This window comes from Scyliorhinus torazame, chromosome 6, assembly GCF_047496885.1.
Source record: "Scyliorhinus torazame isolate Kashiwa2021f chromosome 6, sScyTor2.1, whole genome shotgun sequence".
Classification (NCBI taxonomy): domain Eukaryota; kingdom Metazoa; phylum Chordata; class Chondrichthyes; order Carcharhiniformes; family Scyliorhinidae; genus Scyliorhinus; species Scyliorhinus torazame.
This window is the reverse complement of record NC_092712.1, coordinates 145172270-145193170: the sequence shown is the minus strand read 5'-3', so window position 1 is coordinate 145193170 and position 20901 is coordinate 145172270. Positions and strand designations below refer to the sequence as shown.

The following is a 20901-nucleotide window of genomic DNA, read 5'->3' as shown; positions in this document are numbered from 1 at the left end:
GCGACCAGAACTGCACACAGTACTCTTAAGTGTATTATAACCGATACAGGTTTAGCACAATTTTCCTACTTTGTAATTCTGTATTTCTAGAAATATAGCCTAGTGTTTGGTTTGCTTTTTGGATTTCAAGAAAGCTTTTGGCAAAGTACCACATAAAAGGCTGGTTAAACAAAAAAACAAAATCGATGTTCATAGAATAAGAGGATTAGTGTCAGCTTGAGTAAAAGAATTGTATTAAGGACAGAAAGCAGCAGGTTGCGGTAAATGGTTGTTTTCCCAACAGGAGTATAGAACACAGTGATGTTTGCCAAAGTTCAGTGCGAGGACAACTTTTTTTGATAAATGTACAAAAAAAAGTTAAATATTGGAATTCAGCGTAAAATTTCAAAATATGCTGATGGGTATCAAATTTGAAGGTGTGGCTGACAGTGAAGATGATACCAATATACTACAACAGGACATAGGCAACAGAATAGGCATACACGTGGCAGATGGTATTTAATACAGAGAAGTGTGAGAATTTGCATTTTGGTAGGAGGGTGAGGCTGTCAGGGCCTCATAGCCCCATTGTAAACTGTATGGCAGAACTAAGGGGGCGTGACGGTTAACGTCCATAGATCTTTGTAAGTAGCGAGACTTATTGAGAGTTAAAATGGGGAATGTTGGAAATTCTTGGCAGATAAAGCAACATCTATAGAAAGGTCAATGACCTTTGATATTGAAAAAGTAGTTTGCAAATCATTTGGGATCGTGGGTTTCATAAATAGAGGTACTAAACACAGGGAGGTTGGATTTGAGAAGCTGGGGTTGTTCCCTTTGGAGCAAAGGAGACTGAGGTGAGATTTGATAGAGGTGTACCAGAGTACGAAAGATTTGAATAAGGTAGTTAAAGAAAAGCTGTTCCCATTAGCTGATTGTAGTAGGAATAAGGGACACAGAAGTCGGGGGCACGTTTGAAGGAGGGGGCTAATCCTGCCACCCACCCGCTTGCCGCAGACTATGAAATTTTATAGGGGCGCAGTGGAGGCATTGGATAGCCAGCCCACCCTTGGGCATATTAAGGCACTTAAAGTAGCCACTTAAGGACCTCATCCTGCCCCCACTGGTATTTTACTTGTAGCAGTGGGAGGCCCAGGCCATGTGGGAAGCCCAGAGTCTTTAGCTGCACGGGCTGGTGCTGGGAAATGGCGGGGGGGGGTGGAAATGGCAGGACAATGGGACTCATTGTAGGAGCCCCTCCCATGATCACTTCTGCCCCTTTACCCTTCCCTACCCAGGCCTCTGTGCGAGCTGCTCACTCACTATTTAACTGGGTGGCCGGGGACCACGTTGAACCATAAAATCCAATTCAAGACTTTGGGCAAAAGATGCAGAGCAGATGTGAGCATGACAATAAAATCCATGTTTTCTGTATTATATAAAGACGCCAGTCACTCATAAAGGCTTGTGTAAAAACATAGTGACTTAATTTGTTTAAACTAGGCACATGAAAATATATATACATGGATAGGAATCTTGGAGAGCAGCAGAGCTGTGTCTGCTCACAGGCCAAAGTTAAACTGAGGCTGAATCACATGACACATTTCCTTTCCAGTGATCCATAGAATCCCAACAGTGCAGAAGGAGGCCATGCGGTCCATCTAATCTTAAACGACCCTCCAAAACACCGCACATTGATCATAGCCAATCCATCTAACCTGCACATCTTTGAACTATTCCTTAAAGGCATATTACAACATTCCACCTTCTTTTTAAAGTGACTTTCCCCCTTTTCATAGAAGTGGAACTATTTACAATAGATGTTCATGTTGAGTTACCATTGTATAAGTGTACAGGACAGGTACACCCATGAAACTGTAAATAAAAAGCTAATCTTCTGCTGTGCCCTGACATTGTAATGATAACCTTGTCAGGAGGATTCTTCAATTGTTAACAGCGATCTGTGGAATTGTATTCTTGGACGCTGTAAATGGTTGCATTTGGAATCTTAACCTAGATGCAATTGGATTGTATCTTGGTTGAGGAGCTGGATTGTACCTGATTTGTTTACTGTTACACCTTATCATTGCACCTTTCTGTGCAAGGACTTCATAGGACATTGGTTCTGAACAAATTTTGGCCACCTTGGCTTGTTTGCCATGTACCTTCTTCGGAACCTGGATGCAAACCTTTTGTGCCAACTCTAAACTTGGCAATTCTGTACTCACATTTTTTGAGTGCATTATTGGCCATCTGCTCTTACAATTTTAAAAGTTGATCTCTAGTTTGTGAGAGAGTAGAATGTGTAAGGGGATTTAAATTGGTATGCACAATCTAGTTCTGCCGGTGATCAAATAGTCGCACTTAAAGGTTCTGCTCTCAGATGTAACATTACAATGTGTAGATCTTGCTGGATCTGCCTACATTTGCGAAATAGGGATCTTACTGTGCAAATCATTCATTCAGCTGGGCTGTTAAATCTATGGTAATAGGAAAACAAGTAATATGATCGTTATTCCACTTCTCGCACATATCCTGAAATGGCTTCCCAGTAAATTGTGGACTGTTAGCCATAACAATCTCTGTAGGCACTCTAAATAAATTAAAAATTGCACTTAAGAGTGTGCACGCAGTTGTGCTTGGAGTATTGTGCAATTGTTGAATAATGTGGTACTTGATATTGTTCACGACAGTGATGATGAAGTCAGTGCCATGTACATGAAAGAGGTTGGATGCGATTTTGATCCAAGGATGAGTTGGAATTTAATGTGGAATTGGTGGTTCTTTGTGCTGATTTGGCATATACTCTTGACCTGCCTCATATTTCTAGATAATGACTTCAATGTGATTGTACATACCAGGCCAAAAGACTATCTTTCTTGCAAGTCTTCCTGTCTGATCTATGCCTGTGTGTGAGTGATCAAATTGTTGAAGAATATCTGGTTACCAGAGGATCCGATACAATAACCCACCTGTTCTAAAAATGACTCTCCAGGAGATACCTAGCTCATCCCAATTAGACCAAAATGGTCTCATGTGCTCATAGATCTGCTGAAGTGAATCCGGCCATACTTCAACAATGGTTTTCCACAGTTTTGTTTCCATAGTGTCGAGAATCCTTTGCCATTTTTTCATGCAGCTGCATTTGTATTGTGCAAAATGTACTAGATCTGTTGATGGGCTTGCATTTTCCTGGAAACATAATGTTGCAGCTCCCTTGAAGCTTACAATTTTGCCAAAACATTCAGGATGTTTTAATGTTAGGTCATGAACTGAGATGATAGGAGTAGTTTCTCAAAGTGATCAGCCAAAGATGCCCGATTAATTCCATGGATTATTACCGTTGCGATGTCAAGGATTGCCTACAATCAGTTGGGCTTTAGTTTCCAAGATATAGAACATCTGGGACACCCAGGAGGATTGATTGTACTTGCACACCAGGACTATGGATCATGCATATAGAATCAGTGAACTGTTGTATGCTGAAAGTCCTATGGTAGTAGGTTTCGCCATGGCCTTTCATGTCTGTGGATACATGTCTTTCAAAATTTGCAGCGACAGTATGTTAGCATTTGTCCCTCCGTCGATCTTGAATATATCATCGTTCCTTCACTATCGCTGGGTCAATATCTTGAACTCTGTCCCTAACAGCACAGTGGGTATACCTACACCACATGGATTTCAACAGTTCAAGAAGGCAGCTCATCACCACTTTCTCAAGGGCAATTAGAGGTGGACAACAAATGCTGGCCTCACGAGCAACTCCTACATCCCACAGTTGAAAAAAAAAATCTTGGCCAATAATAAGTAGCCACCTTTTTTAGGGCAGATAATTTGAATCTTGGCAAACAGTTCTGATGTTGTTTTCCATAAGATTGACAGAGTGAAACTTGTGTTCACTGCTTGTTCACTGCTCATGAACCCATCATGACTTTCTAGTTTGTTAATCACTTTGTGTGTTTTTCTTACGGGATACCGGATGGACATTCTTATTGCCTGAAGATACCTGCTGTGGACGAAATGTTTTTCAGTACACGGCTCTTTGTAGCTGCATCAGCCTATGCGCCAGTGCACTGGGCGGCACGGTGGCACACTAGTTAGCATTACTGCCTCACAGCGCCAGGGACCCGGGTTTGATTCTGACTTTGGGTGACTGTGTGGAGTTTGCACTGTCTCCCCGTGTCTGCGTGGGTTTCCTCCGGGTGCTCCGGTTTCCTGCCACAGTCCAAAGGTCTGCAGGTTAGGTGGATTGGCCATGCATGCTAAATTGCCCCTTAGTGTCCGAAGGTTAGGTGGGGTTAAGGGGTTATTGGAATAGGATGGTGGATTGGGCCTAGGTAGGGTGCTCTTTTGGAGGGCCAGTGCAGACTTGATGGGCCGAATGGCCTCCTGCAATGTAGGGATTCTGAGATTCTACCATTGTTAATGGCCCTCTCAACCACATTACGTGCACAATTGCTGGAAAACTGGGCATTTCCTTGGTTCATGCAGAAGTTCACACCTTCCATATGTCGTGCTAGGTTTGGGTGTTCGAGTGAGAACGTCAATAATTGAGGTTGTTCTTAGGACCTGTAAGCTCTGTCTACCTGCAAGGATTGCTTCGTCCTAACTGTCCATTCTTGAATAGCCAATGCTAGGCGTTTTGGGCTTGCCTAGCAAATCTTTCTGGAATGCTTCCATGGGTGTGGATGCGATCAACAACTCTGTCTGCTAGTTCTGTATTTGAAAAACCACAGTACATAGCCTTTTGTCTGCGACTGCTGATGGATAGCTTCTGGATTGTATAGGCTTCCGCCAAATTAAATTAATTCTAGTCAATGACTATGGAGATTTAATCTGATTTCAAACCATTCTTCCAATGAATGGTTCATCTTAAGCGCTTAAGATCCGTCCGTAAGCTCTTCTGCGAATAATCTTCACATCTTCAACCTGAATATACCTTAATTTCCAATTGCTGGGTGAATTTTTATGGCTTGTTTGCCTGGTTCCGATCCACCTGAATCAAGAAACCATCATGGGCATGGTTCTCTGGCCTAGTTACGCTCTCGCTCGAGGGGGAGAGGCGGAAAGCGAAAACAGCGGCGGGCGTTAAATTGTTTGTGATGCAACCGGCCCGCTCCCATAGGCGAAATCTTGTTGTAGCATGGCGAGAAACCAATTATCACCATTTAAGCCCAATTTCCATATAATTAACAGGAGCCAACCCATATTCAATGGCCTCCTGACATTCAGGGGTCTCCCCAGCAAGTGGTCAGGCTGGCACCGATTAGGACTCCTTTTTAAAAACTTGAACCTGGCAGATGGGCTGCTGCAGGAAACTCAGGAGGAGAGCAGCCATCGTCGCTCACCGGCAATGAGAAACCCTAGCCCCTGCCTGTCCGCCCCACCGACCACCCATAACTTCCACTGACCACCAAAGGCGTCATACTGGTTGTGTTGAGGGTATTTTAATGTTTCTCGTTCAAGTGTACATCAGCGCCCCACTATCTCAATGGTGCCACCCCACTATGCCCACCCTCCCTCCGCCCATGAAGACTCCTTCCCCCCCCCAATGCACACTCCACACTTTACCCCCCTCCCCCCCCCCCCGCCGCCCCTCCGGTGGGGTTGGTGTCAACTCACTCGTGCTGCCCGGTGTAGGTCGTTAACCATCTTGCCGCACCGGAGACCAGTCCTGCTGGTCACGCCGCCCGAGCTTATGGCCCTGCCACTTCGTCCCAGGTGGCACTGGCCTCCCTGTGGCTCACCTTCCAGGATCTTGGGGGAATAGGACATCCCTCCTGGCCTCAACACATCTAGGAGCCTTCCCAGGTCAACATCGCCGAATCTTGGGGCCAGTCGTCTTGGCACCATGCCTGTGAACTGAATGGGTTTGGTTGTGCAACTGCTGTTTAAGTGCTGTTCCACCATGTTAGTGGGGGGAACTGGGGCGGGGGGGGGCGCGGGGGGGGGGGGGGAACGCGGACCCGGCAAATCAGCTAGCGAGCCTTCATTTGCAGCGTGAAGCCCCGTTAAGTGGACCAATTAACGTTAAATAGCCTTACCGGCTGAGCGCCGGGAAGCTTGCGCCAGTTCCCACACTTCAAAATCTTTCAGGAGAATCGCGCCCCTTAGCTCTGTATAAGCTGCTTTAACATTTTGAATTTGGATAGTATGTCAGCTGCATCCTAACTCAAACTGAGGAATTTAGTGAGCGTTCTGACAATATTGTTTTGGCCTTCCTATTGTGTTATTCAATTTGTGTTGTTCTATATTTCTCAAAGCCTCTTGTTATAATTACAACCTTCTCTGGTCTGATTTTTATGATTCTCTAATCCTTTAATAGACTTTTGAAACTGTCAATCAAAATGCGGAGATAAACTCCGACTGCGATAAATGTTTCTGGACCTTTTGAAACACAGCCAAGCATTCATTATGGGCTCAGCTATAGTAACAGCCACTGGGAAATGTAAAAAATGGAGTCCAATTAAAGTGAAAAACATTTCTTTTCCTTAACCTACCCTAGATGCCCGATAAATCAAAGCAGCCCAGGTGCAGTTGGAGGCTATTGACAGCTGCTGAAGGTTTTTTTCATTTCAAAATGACTGGACATTTAAATCACTTCATATTTACACTAGAGATCATAATCACTGCATCTAACTTACAATACTGCATCAAAGTTAAAAGAAACTGCATGAATCTATTGAAAAGTTATGTATTTCAAAGTCTATCAATAAAGGACTCTGAACTTTTTTCAATTCCCCACTCTGACAGGCACAGAAAGGGGCCCAACTCAATGAAAATTGCAAGAGTAATTAAATTTCCCAATCCCCACAATGGAGACAGCAAGGGCAGGAATGCTGCATATGGGCAGGCTACTTGCATCGTTATCCTGTTCTGATGAAAATATGCCAGAAATGAGAATGGGGATCATGGGCGTCATTCTCCGACCCCCCGCCGGGTCGGAGAATCGCCGGGGCTGGCGTGAATCCCGCCCCCGCCAGTTGCCGAAGTCTCCGACACTGGATATTCGGCGGGGGCGGGAATCGCAGCGCGCCGGTTGGCGGGCCACCCCCCGCGATTCTCCGGCCCGGATGGGCCGAAGTCCCGCCGATAAATTGCCTGTCCCGCCGCCGTGGATTAAACCACCTTTTGAACGGCGGGACAAGGATGCGTGGGCGGGCTCCGGGGTCCTGGGGGGGGCGCGGGGGTGCCCCCACGGTGGCCTGGCCCGCGATCGGGGCCCACCGATCCGCGGGCGGGCCTGTGCCGTGGGGGCACTCTTTCCCTTCCGCCTCCGCCACGGTCTCCACCATGGCGGAGGCGGAAGAGACTCCCGCCACTGCGCATGCGTGGGAAACTGTCAGCGGCCGCTGACGCTCCCGCGCATGCGCCGCCCCGAGATGTCATTTCCGCGCCAGCTGGCGGGGCAACAAAGGCCGTTTCCGCCAGCTGGCGGGGCGGAAATTCCTCCGGCGTCGGCCTAGCCCCTCAATGTTGGGGCTCGGCCCCCAAAGATGCGGAGCATTCCGCACCTTTGGGGCGGCGCGATGCCCGTCTGATTGGCGCCGTTTTGGGCGCCAGTCGGCGGACATCGCGCCGTTTCGGGAGAATTTCACCCCATGTCTGCAATTTTTAAAGGTTTCTCAAGTCACCCAACTTATTGAAAAACAGGCCTATGACTATGAATTTTCAATGCGACTATTGAATTTGCTTCTACAATTGTAATACGTCCACAGAGGCAGAAGTCCCTTCACCAGAATCCCTTTTATTAACAAAACCAACAGCAGTACGACCATGTGCATTCAGCTTGCTGTCTATACTGGGGAGCACAGTAAGAAGTCTTACAACACCAGGTTAAAGTCCAACAGGTTTGTTTCGATGTCACTAGCTTTCGGAGCGCATCTCTGGATCTGTAAAGATTTAATCACCTGCTAATGCTCGCATTCCAAGCATTGTTTGGCATCTTTGAATTTGTCTATATATGTGTTTCTGGAACAGACCTCTTCATTCACCTGAGGAAGGAGCAGCGCTCCGAAAGCTAGTGACATCGAAACAAACCTGTTGGACTTTAACCTGGTGTTGTAAGACTTCTTACTGTGCTCACCCCAGTCCAACGCCGGCATCTCCACATCATATACTGGGGAGTGCAGAGGATCTGACACTTCCTGTTATATACAAAGAAGAGGTTCCCTGATTGGCCCGCTAATCAGGGAACTTGTATTCCAATTGGGCAATCTCAAAGGCCTGGTAAACCCTCTCGGATATTGCATTCCAGATCACAACTCGTGTGTAGTTTTTTAAAGAAGTTTCCTTAGTCGCTTCTGTTTATCTTGCCAATCATATTAAATCCATCTGGTTATCAACCCGTTCTGCCATTGGAAGCAGCTTATCCTTATTTACACCATCAAAGTCATTCACGATTTTGAATACTTCTATCTACTCCAGGGACAAACCCCCCGTTTCTCCAGGATCTCTACATAACTGAATTCTCTCATCCATGGTACCATTCCAATAAATCTCTCCTGTACCATCTCTGAGATCTTGACATCATTCACAAAGTGCGGTGCCCAAACTCAAAACAACATTCCCAGCTGAGGCCCAGTGTTTTTACCAAGTTTACGTTTAACATCCTCGCCTTTGTGCTCCAGGTCTCTATCAACAAAGCCCAGGATCACATATGCCTTTTTTAAACAAGCTTTTCAACTTTCCATTCCACACTCAAAGATCTTTGAACACACTCCCCCACATCACTGCACCCTCTTTAAAATCATAACATATATTTAGGCTACTCCTCATTCTACCAAAACATTTAGTTTACGCTACTCCTCCTCATTCCACCAAAATGCGTCACTTCACACATCTCTGTTAAAATTCCATCTGTCACTGGTCCACCTGTTTCTGTGTTCTCCTGTGGACTGCCAGTTTCTTCCTCATTGTTCACTACATTTCTGAATTTTGTCATCTTCAAACCCTGAAATTATGTCCTGTGTACCCAAGCCCATTAATGTACATCAAGAAGAGCAATAGTCTTCATACTGGCCCCATGAGGGACATCTCCGCACGCTTCCCTCCAGTCTGAAGAACACCTCTTCACCGTTACTCTCTTGGCTCTTTTTCCCAGCCAAACTTCTATCCAGTTACCACTGCCCCTTTAATCCCATGGTCTTCATCCTGCCAGGGGGTCTGCCATGTGGCAGGATCCATTTACACAACATCATCAAATTTCTCCATTATTTCATCAAAGAATTCAATCAATTTCACCAAACACGACTTTCTGCAAATAAAATACATGCTGACCTTCCTTTATCAGCCTAAACCTTTCCAAATTTCAGAGAAGACTGAAGGAGAAAACACAAGGAGAGATTAAACAGTTTGGGCTTATACTCGTTGGAATTTAGACGGATGAGAGTGGATCTAATCGAAGTATACAAAATACTAATAGGGCTTGATAAAGTAAACATAGACCAAATGTTCCCCCTTGTGGGGCAATCTAGAACAAGAGATCACAGATATAGGTTGAGAGGTGGTAGGTTTAGAACTAAAATGAGGAGGAACTACTTCAGAGGGTGGTGAATTTGTGGAACTCGCCCCATAGTGTTATCGAGTCTGAATCATTAAATGGTTTCAAGAGAGATAGATATATTTCTGATTTTAAAACAGGTTGGAGGGGCATGGGGAACAGGTAGGGAGATGAGTCCAGGAAGAGATCAGCCATCATCTGATTGAGTGATGGAGCAGGCTTGAAGGGCTGAATTGCCTACCTCTGCTCCTAATTCCTATATTCCTAGGACTAGAGGAGTTATGTCCAGTGGCCATGAAAAGTGAGATATAAATGAAAGTCTTTGTTTCTCGCTTTATGTAACGGTAGTGACTACACTTCAAAAGCATTTCATTAAATGTGATATTCTGAGGACTTAAACGGGCTTTATAAATTGAAGTTATTTGAGTCCCGAAAGATGCGCTGTTCGGTAATTTGGACATTCTGAATTCTCCCTCCATCCTACATGTACGCCGGAGTGTGGCGACTAGGGGATTTTTACAGTAACTTCATCACAGTGTTAATGTAAGACTACTTGTGACAATAATAAAAATTATTACATTATTATTATTGTTCCTTTTCTTTCATCGATGCTTTACAGTTTGAGAACTCTGGAGAACCCCCACCCACATGGAATTTTTCTTAAACCTTCTTCTGTCATATCACTCTGGAGTACAGCTGAACCCAGCTATCACATGTGTTTTGAACCACATTATCCAAGTAGATTTGGTCAGTAGGCAATTAGAGGTGACTGCAACCCCTTGCATGTTGCTTTTTTGGATTGTAAGGTAAAGGTAAAATTACCATAGTCCCAGATGACCATAAGCTGCTTTCCCCTTTAAGGAAAGGGTGGTAATTCACCCTGAGGATCACCACACCTCAGGCAAGGGACAAAGTTGAGAAGGCGGGCCTTCATGAATAGCCTCAGCCGGTACGGGAATTGGACCTGCACTGTTGGCCTCGCTCTGCATCATGAACCAGCTGTCTAGCTAAGTGAGCTAATATTGGTATTGTTGCTGGACAAGTAAACCAAAAACTCAGAGTAATGCTCTTGAGGGCCCAGGTTCAAATCCTGCCACTGCAGATGGTAAAATTTGAATTCAATAAAAATCTGGAATTAAAAGTCTAATGATAACCATAAAATGATTGTCGTAAAAGCCAGTCTGGTTCACTTAGGATATCTGCCATCCTTACCCGGTCTGGCCGACATGTGACTCCAGACCCGTAGCAATGTGGTTGACTCTTAATTGTGCCCCCTCGAAGGCAATTAGGGATAGGCAATAAATGCTTGCCCAATCTGCCCATGTCCCAAATTTAAAAAACTTCACTGTATAAAAATAACTCTCATTCATGAAAACCTATCAATACATGTGAATCCCCTCAAGTATTTAATCCCTTATAAACACAAACATTTGAATTAATAACCCCATATCAAAGACAGCTCATCTTTTAATAACCTTCTAGATCAGCCAAACTGTGAACCTACACCCCCCCCCCCTCCATCTAATAATGAAAGATTATGGAAGCAGTAAAGCATCAACAAATAACTATTGATGCTACAAATACTGTTTTTTTTTCAACTCTCAGGTAAGGTCTCAGGTAATCTGTTTTTTTCTTAATGTTGAAAGGGGAGTCTATTTAAATAATTTGACGGCTTGACAGTTCCACACACCTTATTCACCCTTTATGAGCATTTATGTCTACTTTAAATACTCTCACAATCCAAGATAAGACCTTTGCTCCAGCATAAATGGCGCCTATTTGAACTCAGCACTGAGTTTAAATAATCTTGCTGGGTTCGGGTTTTTCCCATATGTGAGTCATGCTGCACCCCTGTTCCCGTACCGGTAAAAATAGGATCTGTCAGAAATGTGGACAGGACTTGCGCATCCGCGTATCCAGCATCAATTTTGAATATGTTCAATTTGGCAAAAACCTAGTTAGTCTAAGTGTAGTTCAAATGAAGTGAGATTAAAGGGCAGCAGCATATCGTTGTAATAATAATAATCTTTATTGTCACAAGTAGGCTTACATTAACACTGCAATGAAGTTACTGTGAAAAGCCCCTAATCGCCATATTGCGGAGCTTTTTTGGGTACACAGAGGGAGAATTCAGAATGCCCAAATTACCTAACAGCATGCCTTGTGGGAGGAAACCGGAGCACCCGGAGGAAACCCATGCAGACACAGGGAGAATATGCAGACTCCGCACAGTCAGTGACCCTAGCCGGGAATCGAACCTGGGACCCTGGAGCTATGAAGCAACAGTGCTAACCACTGTGTTATCGTGCCGTCCAAACACAGCTGAAGGAGGTTTTGTTGAAGAGGGCAGAGAGTAGAGCTTGGGTGGATTGGGCAAGTGGCAAAAGATCCTGTATATTTCACCAGAAAACAAGTCCACAACTTATTCTCACCCAATCCCCAACACCAGTGTAAAAAGGAAAGCTTTCAGCACCCTCGCCTCACTATTTTCACATTTTTATGCTCATTAAGACGGGGAATTAGTGATTATTATGTTCTCGAAAAACTTAATTCCCAAAGTTCTGCATCTGAAACCGGTATCAAAATTGCGGCATTTGCTTTGTTTTATCATTATATAATCTCTGACCTAAATTCCATTTAATGAAATACACAACAGTGTATTTGTGGTTATGTATTCCTCCACCACGAGTGCAATGTTATATTTTGCTCCTAATTAGGGAAGCACAATGGTTAGCACTGCTGCCTCATAGCTCCAGGGTTCCTGGGTTCAATTCCGGCCTCGGGTGACTGTGTGGAGTTTGCACTTTCTCCCAGTGTCTGCGTGGGTTTCCTCCGGGTGCTCTAGTTTCCCCCACAGTCCAAAGATATGCAAGTTAGGTAGATTGACCATACTAAATTGTCCCTTAGTGTCCAAAGGTTAGGTGAAGTTACTGGGTTACACGGATAGGGTGGAGGCGTGGGCTTAAGTAGGGTCCTCTTGTGGGTGGTGCGGTAGCACAGTGGTTAGCACTGCTGCCTACAGCGCTGAAGACCCAGGTTCGATCCCTGCCCCGGGTCACTGTCTGTGTGGAGTTTGTACATTCACCCCATGTCTGCATGGGTTTCACCCCCACAACCCAAAGGTGTGCAAGGTAGGTGGATTGGCCACGCTAAATTGCCCCTTAATTGGAAAAAAAAACTGGCACTCTAAATTTATTTTTTCAAAAAATAAAATTTTTTAAAAGTAGTGTCCTCTTTCCAAGGGCCAATGCAGATGCAGTGAGCCAAATGGCCTTCTTCACTATAAATTCTCTGATTATTTTGCTGCAATAGACTCTATTTGTTGTTCTATATTGATGAAGCTGGATTAGTACAGCACCTGATGTGCTGTCACTAGAATCCTGCTGTTCTTTACCAAGTTGCAAAATATTCGATAAAGGAGGGTTTCACCCTTTCTGCTTCCCTGTTTTTTCCAACACAGGAGGAAATGTCTTTATAGTAATGCAATGTGGGGCAATATCTTCCCCATTGTTTGCTAAAATACCAGTGCGAGAATGTACCAGAAACATTCAACTTACCTCGTGCATTTATTTTTGGCACTGTACTTAACTTGTTCTTAACAGTGCTTTTAATTGTTTCCATTTCCCATACATTTGACAGTGTAAGGTATCTACTTGGTCCCCGTTCTGAAACAGTAGTTTAGTTTAAGAGGCTGGAAGAGCTAATTAACTCGTTAATGAAAATAATTAATATTAATGGTGACATATTCAAAAAATCTGATGACATGCAAGCTTTGCTTGTTCATTTATAAATGGATTTGCATTTTTCTTTTTCTTTGTATGTAGTGAAAGAAGAAAGCAAATCACATGAACTAACTGAAGGTATGTGCAAGATGGGATCAGAAAGAGCTATGGTACTGGACAGACTTGCAAGTAATGTTGCAAAGCGCAAAAGTTCAATGCCACAAAAGTTTGTTGGTAAGCATACAATATTTAATTACAGTACTGTTTCATTTACTAGTTGTGTCATACAAGCTGCACACCAATGAATATTGGTTTATTGTTTGCTATTTTTGATATTTGCATTTAAATTTACTTTCTTTAGTTTGCCCACTTCATTCAAGGCCCGAATATGACTATCATTCAATTCACTAAAATAGTGACACAAGCATCAAGTTTTTTGAGCCCTTTATTTATATGACTTTAGAAATAAGTTATAATAGCACTGAGTTTACTAAATATTTTCTGAATTGGGAGCCCGGCTGGAAAAGGGGCAGTAAAAGGTGTTAACCAATAGAAACCAGAGTATGAATGATGATCGAGGAGGGGATAAGTTAGGAGATAAGAGATTAGAAAACACAACCGCATAAAGTGGAATATTTTTGAAGAGAGAGACTGACCATCTGCAGCAGATGAAAAAAATCTGACATTGATAGTGATTTATAAGAAACTTTTTATATCATTTTGGGGTGTTTTGTACATCCATTTTAATAGTTTTACATTTTTGTTCATTAAGAAGGATTTGTGTTTTTATATTTCTGCATGGCAACATTGTTGAAACATTGTGCGGTAGCTAACCAGACCCCATGAATTTAATATTTAATATGCGTTCTAAGAAAAGTTCAAAAATAAATCTACAAAGGCGAGAAACAGGTTACCTGATACAATAGACATATTCAAAGAAATTCATATATTTAAGTAATTCTTAATAAAACAAAATCAAAAGCACAAAATAAATTGTCTATTTTATATTCAAACAATTCTTTTTTAAAAAATGGAATACGTCGAATACATAGTTTAAGTTTCAAAAATATCCTGGGTCTCAGGATGGGCTGAATGGCAAAAGGTGATTTCTGCATTGTTCTAATTTTACAATGAGTAATCAGTGGTCTCATTCATTTCCCCCATGATTTGCTTGTAAAAACAGTAGGCTAAAGTGTTACCTTACTAGTTTAAATGAAATGGGGTCCACAAGATATTTTACAATTGGAATGGACTAAGAAATATGACAATATCATTATAATACATCTTCTATGTGAATTTAGAGAGGAAAAAGAAATGTTTGAATGTCTTTAGAACTATAATATGGTGTCAGATAACTCAAGGCATTTCACACATGGAATTATATGATTAAATTAGTCACTTTTGCTCAGTAGATTTCTTGATATTTATGAATGTAGATGTTGGGGCTTGGGTGGTAGATTGGGGCTAGAATATTGTCCTTTGCTCTAAGATAATGAGATGAAATCTCCTGTCTGTATTGATGCTTTATGACTTGAAGGCTGCAATACATGTGAGTTGAAATGACACTGTCCAGTAACAGTAAAACACTTGCATGGAATTTTTTGTTTCAGCTCGTTTAACAAAGACATTATGCTGTTTAAAATAAACAGATTACCTCCTTCATTTGAATGGACAAAATAATTAATATTGATGAAATAACGTTTGTTACCAGGGCAGTTTAAGTACAGAAAGAGCTATGGTTAAACTTTAAAATTTTGTGTTCCTGGTGCAAAGCTTCAAGTGTGGAGTTTTGCATGCCCAAATTAGCAGCTACATAAATCACTGTTCCTCAAAGAACCAGTGCCATTAGTACAAAATTGTGAAGATTACTTTTATTTTGCACATGTATTGCTGAGGCAGCAGTTTGATGTTGATAGTCAGGTGTAGAATTTTGGAAAAATATGTTACTCCACAGTATTGCCATTCCTATCTTACTGAGCAATAGACCTCATCTAAAATGAGAATTACTGATTTTGATCTTCCGAGAAGAATTCAGAAATTATAGAAATCACACACCAAACTTTCAACCATTGTGCCTGCACCAAGTCCAGCACTCCAATGAGAACACTTTACCCTAATTCCATTTACATATTGTTTCCCGATGTCTTTTTATATGTGTGTATATATATATATATATATATATAAATGTTTCATGTTCTAATAGCCAGTTGTGCTTCTAGGTTCTAATAACCCCCTACCTCTAAACAATTTGCTCTAACTTCCTCCCTCATTCAGCTAATGCAAATAATGAATCGGTGTCCTCTTGTTACGGATGTATCAGCCTCTGGAAGCAGCCTTTCACTATTTGTCCTCTCAGAACCTTTATAATTTGTAAGCATTCCGTAGATAACCCCTTAGCTTTCTCTGTTCCAGTGCCAAGAAGATCCACTTTTTTGAGCCTTTCTTCATAACTCTCTTTGTAGTGAATCTTAACTATCCCCTTTAAGGCTCTAACATCCTCTGTAAAATGGGGTTAGAGCTGCTCACAATACTGCATCTGTTGTCTAACCAATGACTTGTAAAAATTCAAGCTCACTTCCTTGTTTTATATTCTATGTACCTATTTGTCAACCCCAGAAACTCATTTGTCTTTTTTTGGCCCTTACCCCCTCCTTAAAACATGTAAGAATCCCTATGCTTTCGACATTCCTTCACTCTGTTGAGAATTGTACTGCTAGGGCATGCTAGTTTAGCTCAGTTGGATGGACAGCTGGTTCATGATATAGAGTGAGGCCAACAGTGCAGGTTCAATTCCTGTACTGGCTGAGGTTATTCTTGAATGGCCACCATCTCAACCTTGCCCCTCACCTGAGGTGTGGTTAAATCACTATCAGTCAGCTCTCTCCCTCAAAGGGGAAAGCAGCCTATGGTCATCTGGGACCATGGTGATCTTACTTGTTTCCTTTCAATGTTCTTTTCCTGAAATTTACTTCATATGTCTCTGAATTCAACTGCATCCAGCACTTGTTTGTCCACTTTTATCAACATACCTGTTTTGCTACATTCTTCCTCAAAAGTTTATCATGCCCCTGAATTGCTTTCAAAATATCTTCCATCTACTGCCTATGTCTAAATCATTTTAAAACGTGAAGCACAGAGTAGGTACCAAGACTGGTGGCACAAATCTGAAAAAAATTGCTACTTTTCATTCTAAAGTTCACCATATCCAAATAGCTAATGGGCTGGAATTCTCCGGCCATTGGGATTCTCTGTTCCCGCCGGCAGCGAGTTGGCATGGTAGGGGTGGCTTCAATGGGAGTTTTTTGCCTCTTCACTGAACCTAATCTTAACCACTCATTCATGTGCTGAAAGATCCATTTCTCTTCTTTCTATATTTGTTTAAAGCCTTCTCCATTGCTCTCTGAGAATATGGGTGCTAAGTTGGTTAATAGTATATTAAGTAAAGCCATAGGTACTTCCACTGTTAAATGTATCATTAGATCTTAAACTTTTGCTGCAAACCTCAAAATGTAAGTCGATCTTATGAAGTGTAAACATAGATTTCATTATATCACTGTACCACTTACCTATTATTAGTACTAAAGGAACAGTTTAATCTTTTAGATTACTTTGTTCAGACTAAGCAATTTTTTAATGGTTTATGCATGTGTTACAGCTGCAGGATCCTTTATTTTTATAACAGGAAGTCTGTTACTTATCCGATCTGTGTAAAGTAATATTGTATTGGTTGTTCATATGCTAATTACACAGGTGAAAAGAAGCTGCAGCTTGATATTTCAGAGCTTCAGTATGACGCTAATTCAAATTATGAAAAGGAGAGTGAGATGATGCAGACTCATGTTTTGGATCAAGCAATTAACAATGCTATCAATTATCTAGGGGCTGAATCCTTGCGTCCACTTGTCCAAACTCCTGCTGGAAGCTCTGAAGTGATACCAGTAATCAGCAACATGTACACCATGCATAAAACCAATTCAGACACACACAGTCATGCTAACAGTGCTGCAAGCCAAGAAGGTGCAGTAGAGAACGTAGTGATTCTTTCGAAACCAAAATCACAGTCGTCAGAAAGAGATCCATCCCCAAGCAACAGCTGCCCAGACTCTACCGATACAGAGAGCAACAACGAGGAACGGAACAACTTGATTTACCTAACAAATCATGTAGCTCCACAGGCAAGAAATGGCTTGCCTTTGATAAAGGAAGACCATAGATCTTATGATATTCTGAGACCAGGCATGGAACCGAATCAAGAGATCTTCAAAGTGATCAGCAGTGATGGAGAACATGTGAAGGTTTATAAATGTGAGCACTGCAGGGTACTTTTCCTGGATCATGTAATGTTTACAATACACATGGGTTGCCATGGATTCCGTGACCCTTTTGAGTGCAACATGTGTGGGTACCGAAGCCAGGATAGATATGAATTCTCTTCACACATAACAAGAGGAGAACATCGTTTTCACATGAACTAGTGAACTATTTCCATCTACGATTTTGACATTGTTTTCCATTTTGTGAGATTGATTACAATTAGCACAAAAAAAGAACAAAGAACAAAATCCTTAATTCACATTTTTTTGTATAATTTTCATTTATTCCTGTGGTTCATACTGTTTACTGCAAATTGCAGGCAGGGTTTTATACACCGGACAGTATCATCATACCTCTCAAAATTAATACAACTGAAGGAGTGTTCTTTGAGATTGTATTTAACTATATTGGCACTTAAATTATTTGCTGAATGTATATGATCAAACTGAAAATGTATATGTGAACAGTTCATCACAAACCAGGTATTGGTGAGTAGTTGAGAGCTTGCATTTTTATTACTGTAGTTTGCAACAAGCGGTACTGGAATTTTTAAACAATTTAAAGCTTTTTAGTCTAGTGTCTTTTATAAAAAGCATTGATAGATGTGAGTGATTTAGTGTTGTAAATTGTGAAATTAGGTACATTGTATGGTCTTGTTTTTTTGTACTAAATTACCAGCTAAAACTTAAGATACAGTTTGCATTTTGACCTGTTAAAACGCAGTAGTATCTACATAATATCTTGAGGTTCACCGTTTACACAGAAATTGTGCCTAATATGTTGGTTACATTATGGAAACAGTTTTCTTACAAAAACATATTTTTCATTGATTCTATAGATGTATAGATGTTTACTGATGTTTATCTATATTTCAATCCAATAAGATTTGCTTTATTTATTATATTAAGTGTTAAATTTTAAACTGGATCCATCACCCCACATTTCTACGTGAAATATTGATGAGTAATTGTTATTTCTTCGGCACAAAAAGTTTTTTTATATATATGTATTAATTTAAAAATCAAGTTACAATGTCTCAACCTTCAGACTTGTTTCATAGGGGTATAGCGAATATCTAAAAACTTTGGATAACCAAAAATGTATATAGATTGTGGCTCACATTAAATTATAATCTTAGAATTTGGCACCATGCAAGACATTTGGACCCACCATTCCTGCATCTAAAAGAACTATCCACTTCATCCTATTTCCATGCCCAGTCTCAGTATATATTTTTTCTCTTTTGAATATTTATCCACTTCTAAAAGATATTATGGATGGGTTTGACCACTATTTCTGGTATTAAATGTCATGTTTAATAATTGTCTCTGTGACTAGGTTTCTCCTAATCTCACTTTGGTGATCTTGCATTTATGTCCTCTAAATGACAACTCACCGACTACTGGAAATAGATTTTCTCTACTTATCTTCACAACAACAATTTGTATTTATATAGCATTTTACCATGTGGAATTTCCCAAGGTGCTTTACAGGGGCATTCTAAAACATCTGACAAAATGTTTCCTCATCTGGAACACCTTTATGAAATATTTTCTTACTCTTTACATTGATAAAAAAAACATGTTTTCGATCTCTTCTCTAAAGCTTCTGGACGGTAATATCATCATAATGAACCTCTTCTACACTCTCTCCATGGCTTTGACATCTTTCCAGAATAAAAATATCACAAACTGAACATAATATTCTAACTGCAATGTAACCAATGACTTATCTCAATTTGGCATTTCCTATTTGCTTTTTTACTCTAAAACCTAAGATCCCACACTTTATTTTACAGTTTTATTAATTTTCCTTCCCGCTTTAAAAGAATTTTGTGTCTGAACCTTTAAATCTCTGTACTTTCCCACTCTTTGAGATTTTACCAACCGGTGGACATGTCCCCTTCAATTCTTCCTTACAAATTGTTTTACCTCGTACCTCTGCAAGTTAAATTGTTTCCAGCATCTATATGTCCAATCTACTAACCTTACAATGTGATCCAGAAGTTCTGCTTCCCTTTTTATTTTACTTCTTAACTCTGAAATTTCAGTCCACTAGCTAGTTTTCAAATGCATTAAGAGCTTCCCATTTAATTTGCCCACAATATCAGTGTTATCCATTATTTGACACAAACAAAAGATACAGAAAATTGATGCTAATCGCTAACTTTTATTAATTTCTAAATTATATTCCATCCCTGGTAGTTCAATTAAAATCTGTGTATACCTTGTACAAAAGCTTTTGACCAGAAAACTGTTACAGTATGTAATTAGAATGTAAAAATTGTTGCATTGTGTTTCGTTTAAACTACTAGCAGTTTTTAAAAAAAAACAATCAATTCTAAAGTATGCATAATGTAAAAAAAACAGATTAACCATGATGTAATCGAATGGCAGAACAAGTTCAAGGGTCTGAATGATCTTCACCTGTTCCTATGTTGGTCTTTCAAATATAATGCATCAACTTTCAAGACATGAAATTTAAAATTTTGTTATCAGTGTCTCAACTTTTGTCAAACTTTACAAGACTTTGTATTACATTTAAAAAGAAACATCAACTATCCTGGCATGAATTCATGCCCTGGAAGTGGGGGGGGGGTGGGGAGGAGAAGGGAGGCGGGGTGGGGGAAGAAGGGAAAAGCGGGGGGGGGGGGGGGGTTTGCGACATGGCAGGGGGTGAGCGATGACATGGTCAAGGGCAAAGGAAGGGGCCATCTGGGATGGGCTAGGTACAGAGTGGAATTAAAGGGGCAGGAGTTAAGTGGGGAAGATGACGGACGATAGAGGGGATTGGAGGCGTAAGCCTCTGGTAAGGTTGGTAACGTGGAATGTCCGTGGACTGAATGGGCCGGTTAAAAGGTTGCGGGTGTTCGCGCACCTCAGGAGCTTGAAAGCGGGGGGGTCTTTTTGCAGGAGACACACCTCCGTGTGAAGGACCAGGTTAGGTTAAGGAAGGGGTGGGTTGGGCAGGTTTTTCACTCTAGGTTTGATTCAAAATCGAGGGGTGTGGCGATTTTAATGAGCAAAAAAATGTGATTCATGAGTGCGAAGGAGGTGAGGGATCCAGGTGGGAGATATGTGATTGTGAGTGGAGTATTGGAAGGGGCACCGGTGGTGTTGGTAAATGTGTATGCCCCAAATTGGGACAATGTGGGTTTTATGAGGGGGTTGCTGGCAGCAATCCCGGATTTGGCCACGCACCAGTTGATCATGGGAGGAGATTTTAACTGTGTCCTGGAGCCGATGGTGGATAGATGGTACCCCAGGTCGATGGGTAGGGTACGAATGGCAAGGGAGCTGGGGGGTTAATGGAGAGGATGGGTATGGTGGATCCATGGCCCTTTAAGAACCCTGGGGGAAGGGAGTATTTCTTCTTTTCACATGT

General features: G+C 41.6%; 1 protein-coding gene across 6 annotated transcripts in view; it reads left to right on the top strand.

Annotated features, from left to right (window-relative positions):
* ikzf1 (IKAROS family zinc finger 1 (Ikaros)) overlaps window positions 1-19989 on the top strand; it is a 127968-nt gene extending 107979 nt beyond the window's left edge. For 4 of the 6 annotated variants that reach the window (XM_072508866.1, XM_072508864.1, XM_072508865.1 and 1 more), the window contains 2 exons: window positions 13306-13437; window positions 16954-19989. In XM_072508866.1, the coding sequence (XP_072364967.1) occupies window positions 13306-13437; window positions 16954-17678 (857 nt within the window). In that variant the 3' untranslated portion in view covers window positions 17679-19989. The remainder of the gene's footprint in view (window positions 1-13305; window positions 13438-16953) is intronic. The other 2 variants (XM_072508867.1, XM_072508868.1) reach the window with 2 other exon arrangements.
* Window positions 19990-20901: the final 912 nt, after the last annotated feature.